Source organism: Triticum aestivum, chromosome 2B (genome assembly GCF_018294505.1).
Source record: "Triticum aestivum cultivar Chinese Spring chromosome 2B, IWGSC CS RefSeq v2.1, whole genome shotgun sequence".
Lineage (NCBI taxonomy): Eukaryota > Viridiplantae > Streptophyta > Magnoliopsida > Poales > Poaceae > Triticum > Triticum aestivum.
This window is the reverse complement of record NC_057798.1, coordinates 467,696,725-467,710,227: the sequence shown is the minus strand read 5'-3', so window position 1 is coordinate 467,710,227 and position 13,503 is coordinate 467,696,725. Positions and strand designations below refer to the sequence as shown.

Genomic DNA, 13,503 nt, shown 5'->3' with positions numbered 1-13,503 from the left:
CCTTCCGACATGGTGGCTTTGACTAGTGTGGGCTTCCTCATCTTCGACTCTAGACACGGCGGCTATGGGATTGCTCAGCCTTCGGCCGGGGTGAAATCCCTGCCCGGCTTGCCGGTGCTGGCAGCGGCAGCGTCTGCGGATGTCGTTATCTTCTTGAAGATGTTGTCAAGGTCCTCGGCTGAGCCCCTCCTCAAGCTCAGGGGAAACCCTAGGTCCTCTAGACCAGATGGCGATGGCGTCTCGGCGTCGTATTCCTTCTTGAAGGCGCTATCTTGCTTGCTCGCGGTGTCCCCGGTTTTGGTTTTCACGATGTTGGTATTCTCGCTGGTTCGACTTGACCGCTCTTGGTTCAGGCTTGGTAGGTCTAGCTGGGTTGTATTCCTTGTTCGGGCTGAGCATCCCTTGTCTCCCTGCTCCGGGCACCATGTTCACACTTGTCTGCGTCCGTGTCATGTGATGTTCCCCTCTCTGTACTCATTCTATTCCTTCTATCAATGCAATGATACGCAAGCTTTGCGTATTCGCGAAAAAAAATATATGCATATGTATGAAAGCTTGCGTTTGTACTCTGTTAAAAAAAGTCTCGGGCCGGTCGTGGCAACCAACCAACCCCTCGCAACGGGAAATAGACGGCACAGCATTCCGCTTGCGCGCTGCCACCGGCCCTCTCACCACCTGCACTGTGCGAGTCAGAGATTTTGCGCGCGCGCCCCGGGGCAAAGAGGTAGTGCCATTACTGTTCAGTGCGGTGGTTTCGGTGAAAGAGACCGACAGAGCTTGGTGGATATAGAAGAGAGAGGAGGCGGAGGCGAGGTCTCCAACGGGGAGGGAATAGAGCGGTGCATTTTCTTGCCCACAGGCACGGAAGGTCAGCCTCTCGGCAGCAAGGGGCGTCGCCATTGCTCCCATCGGCGCCGCCTGTTCTTGGTATGTTAGCTGTACATCTTCTTCATCCTTGCATCTGGTTCTTGGATTGGGGGAAATCGCTCGCCCGCTGCCTGCATGTTCGGTGCGTCAGATGGATGATGTGATTGATCTGTCCGCCCTGCAAATGGTGAAGTGCCCGCCGGAATGTTGGGCAGAGTTCTGGAATCTTGATGCATGTGGATTTAGGTTTTTCTTTTTTGCTCTTGTTGTATGGTGATTAATTACTGTATCATTAATTTTCCCCGTCGAAATGCGTCGCACACTGATATCCCCCCATTGTTGGATTTTTTTTCTTTTTTGTGTTCGTCCTACCATCCTTGCGTTGCGATGACGAACTGCTATTCTGGTTCAGGTCCAGCCTTTCAGGGCTCTGCGACTCTGATGTGTGCTTTCACTTCAGTACAGTTACTACTGAGCCAACATTGATATTTCAAAACAATCTTTTTTGTATACTTGAAAGGCTAATGCTATCATTACTCTGTCCCGGACTTTATTTCAGTTTCCTTCCTTTTTTGTTAAACTATCCGTTTATGCTTACATAGGCTAGCTCAGGTGTTACATGCCTCTGTTTTTGCAAGTCATAGCTTACCTCTTGTGATTATTATTTCCTGCAATTAGAGACTTTAGAGTTGGGGCTTTTCTAATGTTGCAAATATGTGTGCGCTAACTTTGTTTATGCCTTCATTGCAGTGTGATTGCTTCAGTTCGCACCACTAAACAGGATGGATGGGATGGACTTCCTGGCCGGAATGGGCATGAACGAGGAGGATCTTATGACGATGGTGTTTGAAAAGAATGTTGCTGAGCTGAGAGAAGACACATTTGATGGTTCTGAGGAGGAAAGGCAAATCTTTGAGGAGATTTTCGGCTGCGGGCAGAACACTTCACAACCAGGCGCAAGCAAAACATCTAGCGCGCCATCCGGCTCTGCCTCCAGCGGCAAGATGGTCTACTGCCGCATAGTGGAGTCCTTCACTCACGGCAACCTATCGAGCTATCATGTCTTCGATCACAGTGCTAGTCAACAGATGCAGAACGCAATGCCTTGTAGTACGGATTATGACAGGCCTTCTGAACTCGTGGTACAGTCGACGCCACCTTCCGTTGATCGGGTGTACACTCGCAGGGAGGTGACACACAATCACAGCAGCCAGAGAGCAGAACTTTCCAGTGTCCTGGATTTGGAGAGGGTTGACATCACCAGCGTGATCGCGCGGCGGCCGGGCGGCTGTGGCTTTGGAATGCTCTGGAACCATCTCCGGCTGCACGCGCATCTTCTGATGATGGACGCCGGGTGGAAGATCGAGGGCAAGGAACGAGGGAACAAGAGTAAGATCGAGGGCAACAAGGAAAGGTGGAACAAGAGTAAGATCGACCTCATGTACGAGTCGCCCGACAAGCTCATGCGCCTGGCTTCTCTTGCTAGGGCTTGGAAATGCTTTGGTGAGTGGCTGCTGATCCGTTCGTCCAGAGTTGATGGAGATGACCGTGGAAAGGAATGGTCCAACATGCATGACTTTCTGTGTGATTTGAAGTACACGTTGCTGTGCTTGGAACACGAGGCCCGGCGCGCCGAGCAATCGATGTCTTTCATGCACCAGTGGCGGCTGCTCGATCCTTTCATGGCGGTGGTTTGCATCGAGAAGAAGGTCGCAGCGCTGCGGAATGGAGTGCCACTGAAGGCTGTGAACAGCACAGTCTACAGTCCTCAGTCATAGCGAGAGAAGCTGCAGAAGCAGAGCAAGGGAGAACCAAATCCGAGTCAGCAAGTACAGTTGAAGCTGAAAGGGAGCCGGAGGCGTTGGTGGCACGGCGTGAGCTGTGGCGGCCTATCTGCGAGGAAGAGGGCTGCGTGGTAGTTTGAGTACCAGATCGACTTTGTTGCGTGTTTGTCTTTTGCCCACTCTGTTGTACTCCTACTGTAGAACGGATCTCTAGCCTCTGCTCTGACCTTCTAACTATCTCCGTATCTCCCAAGTCACCTTGCTGAATCGTTCTTCCTCTCGAACTCCAAATTCCTGTAATCTGTTAGCAGCCTAGGCGCAGCTCTCGTTTCATCGGCATACGTTTGGATGTTTCCGATGCGCATCCGTTCTTCCTCTCGAACTCCAAATTCCTGTAATCTGTTAGCAGCCTAGGCACAACTCTCGTTTCATCGGCATACGTTTGGATGTTTCCGATGCGCATCCGACACTCATACGTTTGGATGTTTCCGATGCGCATCCAACACTCCACTACAAACGGAAAGTTCACCACATCCTAAAAGACCTGTCTAAAAAGAGTGTGGCACTCTTCTAGCACTGTCCAAGGTCAGGTTTTTGACATACGCAAAACTCACGTGTAAATTGATAGAAGGTATAGAACTGCTCAGTACAAGTCTTAAGACTGGGCCCGATAGAAGGCGTAGAATCACACGTCTATCTGTATTGAATTGTACGACCGGGGAATCACAGTATTCAAAATTTATTTCTCTATAAAAGATCGAGTTGGTGATGATAGTGTGTCTGCCTTCGTGGCATCTGTACGGTCTGATTCAAAAGGTAAGGCTGATTCTTAACCTGTACATTTTGCAAAAACACCCTGCGTCTCGGATGGAATTCTAGAGAAGACATTCAGAACACAGCACCACGCAACGTGATGTTCTTGTTTCTACTTTCCGCGAAAGAAACAGAAGCTTCGAGACCCCTCCCAAATTCTCTCTGCCGGCCCCTCCCCTCTCTTACCCAGTGAACACGGGATTGTGTTGGGCAAGGATCCTGACTGTTGGAAGGGAGAGAGGGATTGGTGGAATAATTGTTATTTTGCTTGAGCCTCGTGGGCATATATATATGAGTACAATGATCTACTTGGAGTACAAGGCAAGCCAGAATATTTCCTAGTCTAACCTATGTTTCCTATACAATCACGTTACTCAACATCCCCCCGCAGTCACAACGGTAGCGATGCAGACGGTGAGACTGGAGAAGAATCCGAAGGCAAGCCGACGGACACCCCCCACAGTCGTAACGGTCGATGCATCGCGGAGTTGTGGCTGGAGTGGAAACCAACGAGGTTGCTCAAGCAGGCGGTAGCCCTTTGTGCCGTTTGTCGATGTAGCCGAGAGCGTGGGTGGTGGAGCCGTGGTCGAGGTAGTCGTGCGAAGAATGCCGTGCTCGATGTCGAGTCGGGGTAGCCGGTGTCGAGGAAGTCACCGTGGAGCCGCGGGCGCAAGGGGGCGCCGAGTTAGCATGGGCGCAGTGGTGTCGAAGTAGTGATGCGCCAGGAAGTAGATGGTGTTGACGACGCGTCGCGGCGGGTGTGCCAAGCCCGGGGACACATCGTGGATGAAGGCACGCACCGGTGTTGCCAGCACCGGGCATGCGTAGATAGACGAATACGAAGTTGACGAAGCGCCGCGCCAGGCTTGCCAGGCCCGGGGACACGTCGTGGACGAAGGCACGCGGCGGTGTTGCCAGCACCGGGCATGCGTAGACGAGGGACCTGCACGAGCTGTACACCATGTCGGAGAAGGCGGAGAGGCCAGCAGAGAAGGACTCGACGACGGTTGCGGTGCCAATCGGCGCAGGGCCAATGTCGCCCGCGGTTGTCGGAGTAGATGAAGCGGTCGGGGTAGATGACGGCGACGCTGGCGACGAACTGGTGCTGGACGAAGACGAAGGGGGTGGACGGGCGGCGGCGGCGGCTACAAAGGTAGCGGCGGCGGCGGCCAAAGAAGAGCGGCAGCGGCGGCCTGAAGGCGGCGGCGGCGGCTAGGTTAGGAGTGCGGCGGCGGTGCTCGACGTAGGCGAAGAACCCTGACAGCATGAAGAAGACCGGCGTGGACGGTGGCGTTCCCGCGCCAAGGGAGACGGCGCGGCGCATACCACGGGAGGTCGACGCGCGGTGACGACGGTGGACCGCGGGCCGCGGCGCTACGGCCCGAAGGGGCGACGCGGCGGCGGCGGGCAGGTCGGGGTGACGACGGAAGACCTCGGGACGGTCGCAGGGACCGCGGGCCGCGGTGCTATAGCCCGAAGGGGCGGCACAGCGACGGAGCGCGGGGTGGTGCAACCGCGTGGACGGCCTCGAGACGGCGGCGTGGACCGCGTGCCACGCTCGCTACGGCCCGACGGGGCGATGCAGCGGCGGCGCGAGGGTCGGTGCAGCCACGGGGACGGCCTGGAGTGGACGACCTCGGGGCGGCGGTAGACTGCGGGCCACGGCACTACGGCCTGAAGGGGTGACGCAGCGGTGACGCGGGTCGGTGCAGCCGGGAGGAGAACCACGGGGCGGCGGCGCTGCGGCCCGACGGGGCGACGCAGCGGCAGCCCGTTGATCGATCGACGGAGGGGCGCGCTGAACTCGGAGACGATCTTCACGGGACCTGCGAAGGCGCGCGTAACCGACGGGCCAGGTCGGTCGCGCGGCGTAGATGAGGCTGATAGCGGCGGCGAGCGGGTGATCAAGCCGATCGCGCGCGAGGTCGGGGACACCGCTCGGTGAAGGCGTGGTGGCGGCGGAGTCCGAGATGAAGCCGGCGGCGGCGGGCGGCAGGGCGGCTATGATTGGCCGCCGTATGGCGCGAGGCCGCCGGGTCGGGGTGATGCAGGAGTCCCGGTCGGAGCAGGCAGTGACGGCCGGCGTAGATCGACGGGCGGGCCGTCGCGCGAACGGCGGCGGTGAAGGGCCGCCGCATGATGCGAGGCCGCCGGGTCGGGGCGACCGGCGGGTAGACGCGTGGACGACGCGTGAGGCCGCCAGGTCGGTGAAGACGCCGGTGTAGTCGATGCCGAAGTCGGAGTAGAGGCGCACGGGGTCGACGGCGGCGGTGGGCGACGCAAACCGGATCACAAAGACCGGAAAACCAAAAAGTAGACGCCGATCAAAGCGACCAGCGAGAGAGAAAACCCGGATCAAAGGATCGGGAAAAAGACTCTCTAGGGCAGCCGGTCAACACGACCGGCGGACGAACCCTAGGTACGGGCGGCGCAGCCCCCGGCGGCGGTCAAGGAGACCGACCGCCCCGGGGGCGGCGCGCAGGTGCGGAAGCGGTGGCGGCTAGGGTTTAGGATCGACTTGCGATAGATACCATGTTGGAAGGGAGAGAGGGATTGGTGGAATAGTTGTTATTTTGCTTGAGCCTCGTGGGCATATATATAGGAGTACAATGATCTACTTGGAGTACAAGGCAAGCCAGAATATTTCCTAGTCTAACCTATGTTTTCTATACAATCACGTTACTCAACACTGACTCTTGCATAGTTGTGGTTGTAGTTCGGGTCTCGATCAATTGGATTTGGCTGCAAGCCCCAGTTTCTTTCCTTCTAGATGTGTCCGTACTCGTTTTCTCTAATGGCATTGATGCCCTTGTGTGCTTGCTCTGGTGCTCAACCTCCAGCGTCAGGCCCTTTTCTCTGTGCTGGCCATGGAGGCTACCAGCGGCAGGATCGCCATGAGTATGCCGGATGTTGCAGGCGCTGAGGATTTCTGCCGGTAGCGAACTACTCCTTCACAGACTACTTTTATGCAAGGAAGAAACATCCTAGATGAAGTTGTTATCCTTCATGAAACAGTCCATAAATTACATCGATTTTTTTTGAATGGGGTGGTACTTAAAATAGACTTTGAGAAAGTTTATGACAAAGTCAAATGACCATTTCTTCAACAGACTCTCAGAATGAAAAGATTTTTTGCAGAGTGGCGCGCTATGATCGATAGCTTCATTTCTGGAGGTAGTGTTGCCATTACCAAAAAAAGATTTCGCCCCACTTTATATATAAAGCATCGACCCTCATACAACCGAACCATACAACACAGCACGCAAACACACACACACACACACACACACACACACACACACACACACACACACACACACACAAAGCAAGATACAAAGGTGTCGGAGATCAGCTAAGCCAATTCGAAGCGGACAACGGATGTACAACAAGCATCACTACTAAGATGACGGATCCCTCCACCGAGAACAAGCCACCGTGAAGAATGTCGGTGTCAAAACCGGCAGATCTCGGGTAGGGGGACCCAAGCTGTATGTCTGAGGATCAATGGTAACAGTGAACAAAGGGACACAGTGTTTACCCGTTTGAGCCCTCTTAAGGGAGGTAAAACCCTATGTCATGCTTGATTATATTCGATGAGTATAGGGGTTACAAGAGTTGATCTACCTCGAGACGTAATGGCTAAACTCTAGATTGTCTAGCCTATGGATATTATGATCCTATCTCCAGTCTAAGCCCTCCGGTTTATATAGACATCGGAGGGGCCTAGGGTTGTACAAAGCGGTTTACAGAGAAAGAAAACAGTATATCCAGACACTTAATCTTGTCGATCACGCATACAGGAGTCCTAACCAGACACGGGAGGTGGCCTTCTTCCTTCATCTTTATAGCCCATCAGTCCGGCCCATATTGAATAGACCGGATGCCCGAGGACCCCTTAGTCCATGACTCCCTCAGTAGCCCCTGAACCAGTCTTCAATGACGACGTGTTTGGCACACGGATTGTCTTCGGCATTTCGAGGCGGGTTCCTCCCCTTGAATACCATACATCAACTTTTCCTTTATAAAAGGACTATATCCGGCTCTGTATAATTAACACAACCCTTAGCCGCCAAGGCAGAATATATATAAAAAATAGGAATAGTGTCTTTACTGACAACTTTTTCCGGCGAAGCGTCAGACTTGGCTCTTCAGTATTTTGGATCGTTTTCACACTCCTCGTTTCGTGTTTCGAGGTCGAGCCCCCTTGGCCCATCTTGTCAAAATAGAGATCGTGCCCACTTATTACGGGATTGTCATCAATGGGATTTGGGTAACCCAACCGATTATGGCGCACACTCTCATTGGGAATAGGCGAGTTTTAAGGCATAAGTGGGGGGACAGTTGGCATTTCTACTGCCTATAAGACAGCAAAAGATTCCTCCTTTCCTCCCCACACCTTCTTCCAGCCTCTGCCTCCCAATCTCTCAAGCTCCAACGCCCGAAAAAAGTTCTCGTCTTCCTCACTGCCACCACCTTCTCTAGCCATGGCCGGGTCAGGCTCCAAGGGCAAGTGGGAGGCCTCCTCCATCACGGAGAAGGATGTGAAGGATCTCCGGAGCGCGGGGTACCTAGCCGCAGACATTGCGCACATGCTCCCCGACGAGGGCCAAATCATCCTCACTCCGGTGCCCGGCGAAAGGGTTGTCTTCCTCCCCCATTTTCTTAGAGGTCTAGGGTTTCCACTCCATCCCTTCGTCCGTGGCCTCATGTTCTACTATGGGATAGATTTCCACGATCAAGCCCCAAATTCTTTCCTCCGCATATCGGCGTTCATCATCGTGTGTGAGGCTCTGCTCTGCATCCCACCACACTTCGGCCTATGGCTCAAAGTCTTCAACGTGAAGCCAAAGGTGGTGGACGGACAACATGCGGACTGCAGCGGGGCCATGGTAAGCAAGCTGCCCAATGCCGCAGACCCAAAGGGGCCTTCATCGAGACCGCCAAGGTCTGGCAGCAGGAGTGGTTCTACATCCCGAACACCGCCGCGCCAATTGGGTGGCTATTCCGGAGTTCAGATCCAAGCCCCCCGACGAGGCTCACTTCGTGGACCGCTAAGGGCCTTGATTGGGGGTCCCAAAAGGAGGTGCAAATGCTGCAGAAGCGCATCACCAATGTGCTGGGAAAAAACGTCGGTCTCACCAACGTGGTGCAGATCATGCTCTTCCGCAGCGTCCTCCCCTGCCAACGCCGGGCCTCCCACATGTGGGAGTTCAATCCGGAGGAGTCGCGAACCCTGAAGCGCTTCTTCGGCACTACGCATGAAGAGATCTGGAAGCTGCTTTTCAAGGCCCAGAAGAGCTGGCCCATGAAGACCGAAGACGTCGGGCTCGACATCGAGAATCCGACCATTCTGGTAAGTGTTAACCTTTCCGAAGACATGTCCAGTCAATATTTTGAATCAACAAGAATCTTATGAGCTCACTTCTTCATAGGGCTAGCCAGCAAAGGCGGAGCAGATTGATAGTATGGCTCTGGTACCCGAAGACCCAACCACTGCCCAGCTGATGGAGATGCTGGTCCCGGTGCCCTACTAAACACCGAAGAAGAAGGGCAAGGAGCCCAAGGGTGGCCCCTGCCGTAGAGGCCCTTCGGACATTGTGTCCGGAGAGATCGAGATCGTCTGCTCTCATGAGGGAGACGAGGACGAAGAGGAGGAGGAGGAGGTGGTGGAAAGCGACTCCCCCCGCAAGTGGAGGAGGAAGAAGAGGACGACCTCCGAAAACCCGGAGGGGCCCGCACCGAAGAGGGGGAAGATTACCCTCTCGGTCAGTTCGGACTCAGAGTCCAAACACATCCCCAACAGAGCCCTAAGGGCGAAGCCCCTGGCCGATTCATAAGTATTCGAAATTTTACTCTTCAGTTTCCGCTTGCCTACCCTTGTTATGTAAGCTATATTATTGTTTGCTCTTCAGTCCTTCTCGCGATATTCCGAACGCCTCATCTTTGTCGGGGAACTCCCTGCCGCCTGAGCAGGTGGAGAGCGACGCACCATTGCGAGCTCCCTCGCCTACTGCCATGGAGGACACCGAGGTGTCATCCGAAGGACTCCTCTTGGCCGAGGAGGGGTGGACGAGGGCATCGAGAAGGCGCCTCAGTTTAAAACCTCGGTCGCCGAAGACCTGGGGGAGGCGACCCCCATAACCACCAACAACGGGGAGCTCCAACAGTCTGGGCCCCCGCGGCACACCATTCCGGAGACCAATACGACTTCGGGAAGGGATGTGCAGCCCCCTTCGATAGAGGCAGGAGGAGCAACGGCTCCCGCAGTGGCCTCCGTTAATCCGGAGTCTGCTCATTCTCTGGAGGAGGCGCTGCAACATGCTTCCATCATGGAGGAGCACCGCACCCTGATGGGTGCGGTTATGGAAAAGGTCCAGTCTGCAAAAAGCGGACTGAACGAAGCCTTCAATGGCCTACTAACGGGCTTTTAGGTATGCGACGTAATATTCTAAGCAAATTTATCATATGCCAAGGATAAACCTGTATATAGACAGTAGCCCCTGAGACTTTGTCCGGATTAGAACAAGCCGGACAGAGGATCTCAAGATAATTCAGACACTAATATACTACGCTAATGCATGTGACAGGCATCCATGTTGGCAGCTACCGCCCAGGCCGCAGAAGTTTCCGAGCTTAATCGGAAGCTGCGAGTGGCCGATGAGGAGCTCTACCGCATCAACAAGCGGTTCGAGGAGACGCAAGGTATGCAAATTTTACATATCAGAAGTGATATGTATGGTGAGTCTTTTAACTTATTTGATTTTGTGATTATGATCACAGTTGGCGCGGCCGAGGTCGAATCTGTCACAACCCTAGAATTGTTTGAAAAAAGTTGCATTAGAGAGCATCCATGCATCATGTTCAAATCCAAGAAATTTGAATTGAGGTAAATTTCCAAGCCTCAAAAATAAATAAAGGGGCAAGAACCCTAAAATTTCATTCAATGAATCCAAAATGCCCTTCATTAATGTTTGATAATTTTTGGCAAGAGTTTGGATCCAAACCAAAAATATTGAACATTTTTAAGGAATATCTTGGGCACTGAATTTAAATCATTATTGTATTTGAATTTGGAGTTATATTCATAATATATAGAATATATCTTCAACTAACTTTGAAATATTTTATGAGCATCTGCAAATGTCCAGAGAAGCTACATAAAAATATTCTGAGTGTTTTGGCATTGGGTTTGAATTCTTTTTGAATTTCAAACACTGGCAAATAATAAACAAATAGAAAACAGAAGAATAATAAAAAGGAGAAGAACTTACCTAGCGTACCTGGCAGCCCACTTACCTGGCCTGCTCCTGTAGACGGCCCAACCCGGCACCTCCCTTGTCGTCTACCTCCCCCCTCGCCCCAAAGTAGGCAGCTGCGTGCTCGCACGCGAGCGCCCGCGGCCACCGTAGCGGCCACCTCCTGCTCGCCTCCCGTGCTACCCAGCTCAGCTGGGAGATGCCTGCGACCCCCTCGCCCAGTTCCCTCTCTCTGGTCGCTTCCCCCTCCTCTGTCTCGCCCTCTCATGCTCACCCGAATGCGTCGTCGCCACCGTTGCCGTTCACCGCGGCCACCGCACCACTCTCGCTCGTCCTCGAGTCCCAGAGCACCGAAAAGATCGCCGCAACCTCCTTGTCGAGCCACTTGAGCCCATACGCTTCACAGCATTGCCATCGCCATTGTCTTCAAGCATCGGCTTCGACACCCTTCGCCGTCGATTCGGCCACTCCAGCGCGTCCCCGAGCCCGTTTAGACGCTCCGCCGAACCGCAGTGAGCTTCTCTCTATTTCCCCTGCCACACTTGACGAATCTGTGCCCGAGCAGCATCCCCGAGAGCTCCGAACTCCGGTCGCCGCCATGGCCAGTGAGCTCTGTGCTCCCGAGCTCCTCCACTTTCGTTCGTTGCATCGGAGTGCTCCTGGTGAACCCAGGAACCAGTAGAGCCCTTCGGTCGTGCTCGCCGTGCACCGTAACGCTTAAACTGTGGACGCCCAAAGTCCGGCGGCCACCCGGCTCGTCGCCGCCCCAGCACACCATGCGGCCACCCCTGGATGCGCCGCACTTCCAGCTCGCCATAGCCGCAAACCATGTGTGAAACGATGCCCTGTAGCGCCATCCCAAGCAACTCCAGTGAGTTCCCGCTGTTGTTGTGGTCGCCGGCGTCACCTGCTGATGTGGCGCCGGTTTAGTTAGCGCTAATGACCCTGCTAAACACCCCTAGGGCCACTGCCATGTGGGCCCTATGCCTGTTAGGTTAGTTTAATTTTTTGTTTAGGTTAGTTTAAAACCCAGCGGGACCCACACGCCAGTGTTGACCCAGCTGACGTGGTCATTGACCGGGCCCACTTGTGAGCGACACTAACCAGCCCCGTGTCACTAACGTGTGGACCCAACACATCAGGTTTGACCTGGACTAGCCCCGTTGACCTGCTGACGCAATGTTGTCATCATGCTGACACAGTAATGCATTTTCTAGATTTTTATTAATCCTGGAAATTCCATAAAATGGTTTAAACTTCTAAAATTCATAGAAATTAATCTATAACTCAGAACGAAATAAGTTATATATGAAAAATGATCAGCAAAATCCAATCTATCCATCTGTACCATTTTCATGCATGTTTGAGCAAGTTAACTTCACTTTTTAGGATGAAACATGAATAGGACAACTTTGATAATAGTTTTGGAGTCAGAATTTGATGTAGTTTTGAATTCCACTTCAATCAAAATGACTTGCTGTTGCATTAGCCCAAATCATAGCATATTGCCATGTCATGATCATGCATCATATTGTTGCATTGCATTGATTGTGTTTCTTCTTTGTTTGTCGGTGCTTGTCCCCTCTGAGTAGACATGGTTCCGACGATGAGTTCGATGACACCGATGAAGAGCTATGCTATCTTCAGAAGTGCCAGGCAAACAAAACCCCCTTGTTCATTCTGATACAATCCCACTCTCTCACTTCTGCTCTCTTTTACTGCATTAGGACAACAACAATACATCTGTTACATGTTGTGGTAGTTGAACCCCTTTCCTCTGCATGACCTGTCATTGCCAAAGTGTCGTGGAATAGTCAAGGCAGATGTCCTAGTGTGAGGACTTAATTGTGGAGCCATCACAACTAGGTTAGCTTAAAGGGGTTAAACGGGACAAAGGACACAGAGAGTTTATACTGGTTCGGCCCCTTGCGGTGAAGGTAAAGGCCTAATCGAGTTTGAGGTGGTACTGCTTATGTCTCGATTACCAGGGAGCGAATACGCTTGACCTAGCTTTCGATCTCTTGTTTTCTTTTCCTGAACCACCACCAGGTCGTCCCTTTATATACACAGGTTGACGCCCAACGGCTCACGGAGTCCCGGCCGGCTCATAAACAATGTGTCCGGCTCAGTGACTAACTATACTTGCCTTACAATACAAGTCATACGTACATGGCGGTTTACCCCATATGGACCTTAAGTCGCCTTTGGGCCTTGGGCCCTTGCTTCATGAACCGCCATCTTCAATATTCTCATGGGCTTCACATCATGAATCGCCATAGGTATAACCCGGCGCCTCCTGGGCGGGTCATACCTAATAGTTACATCCCCAACATTAGGCCCCAGATTGATTTGAATTCATTCATGTCAATCTTCAATACTTAGAAAAAAACTTCCTTCTTCATTTGTGCGAGATCTCATAACCCGCCATGACGTCATCTTCTGCGATCATGGTAACCCGCCATGACGTCACCTGTCATTAATTTTACACAATATCCAATATATCTTAACATATCTTTGTATTTAATGACCTTTCCAAAAATTAAGGCGTCCGAACCACTGGATAATCATGTTTTGGCCTCCTCATTTTTCGCGCCTACCTGTTCACCCTTCTCCTTATAAATAGGGTCAGATAGCCTCTTTTCATTCTCCCCCCTTTCCTTCTCGTCTTCCTCCTCCTCTTGCGACTCGTCTGCCGCTTCGAGCTCCGCCGCCGCCGCGAGCTCACCGTCTTCCTTGTCCTTGGCCGCTGCATCGACCCGGACGGGACCAAAGAAACTGCAACG

The 13,503-nt window shown here is 53.0% G+C and overlaps 1 protein-coding gene across 1 annotated transcript; it reads left to right on the top strand.

The window, feature by feature from the left end:
- The first annotated feature begins 723 nt into the window (after positions 1-723).
- On the top strand, positions 724-2,942 carry LOC123041411 (uncharacterized). The gene is made up of 2 exons (XM_044464028.1): positions 724-927; positions 1,618-2,942. The coding sequence occupies exon 2, from the start codon at positions 1,650-1,652 to the stop codon at positions 2,643-2,645; it is 996 nt and encodes a 331-aa protein (XP_044319963.1). The 5' UTR covers positions 724-927; positions 1,618-1,649; the 3' UTR covers positions 2,646-2,942.
- Positions 2,943-13,503: the final 10,561 nt, after the last annotated feature.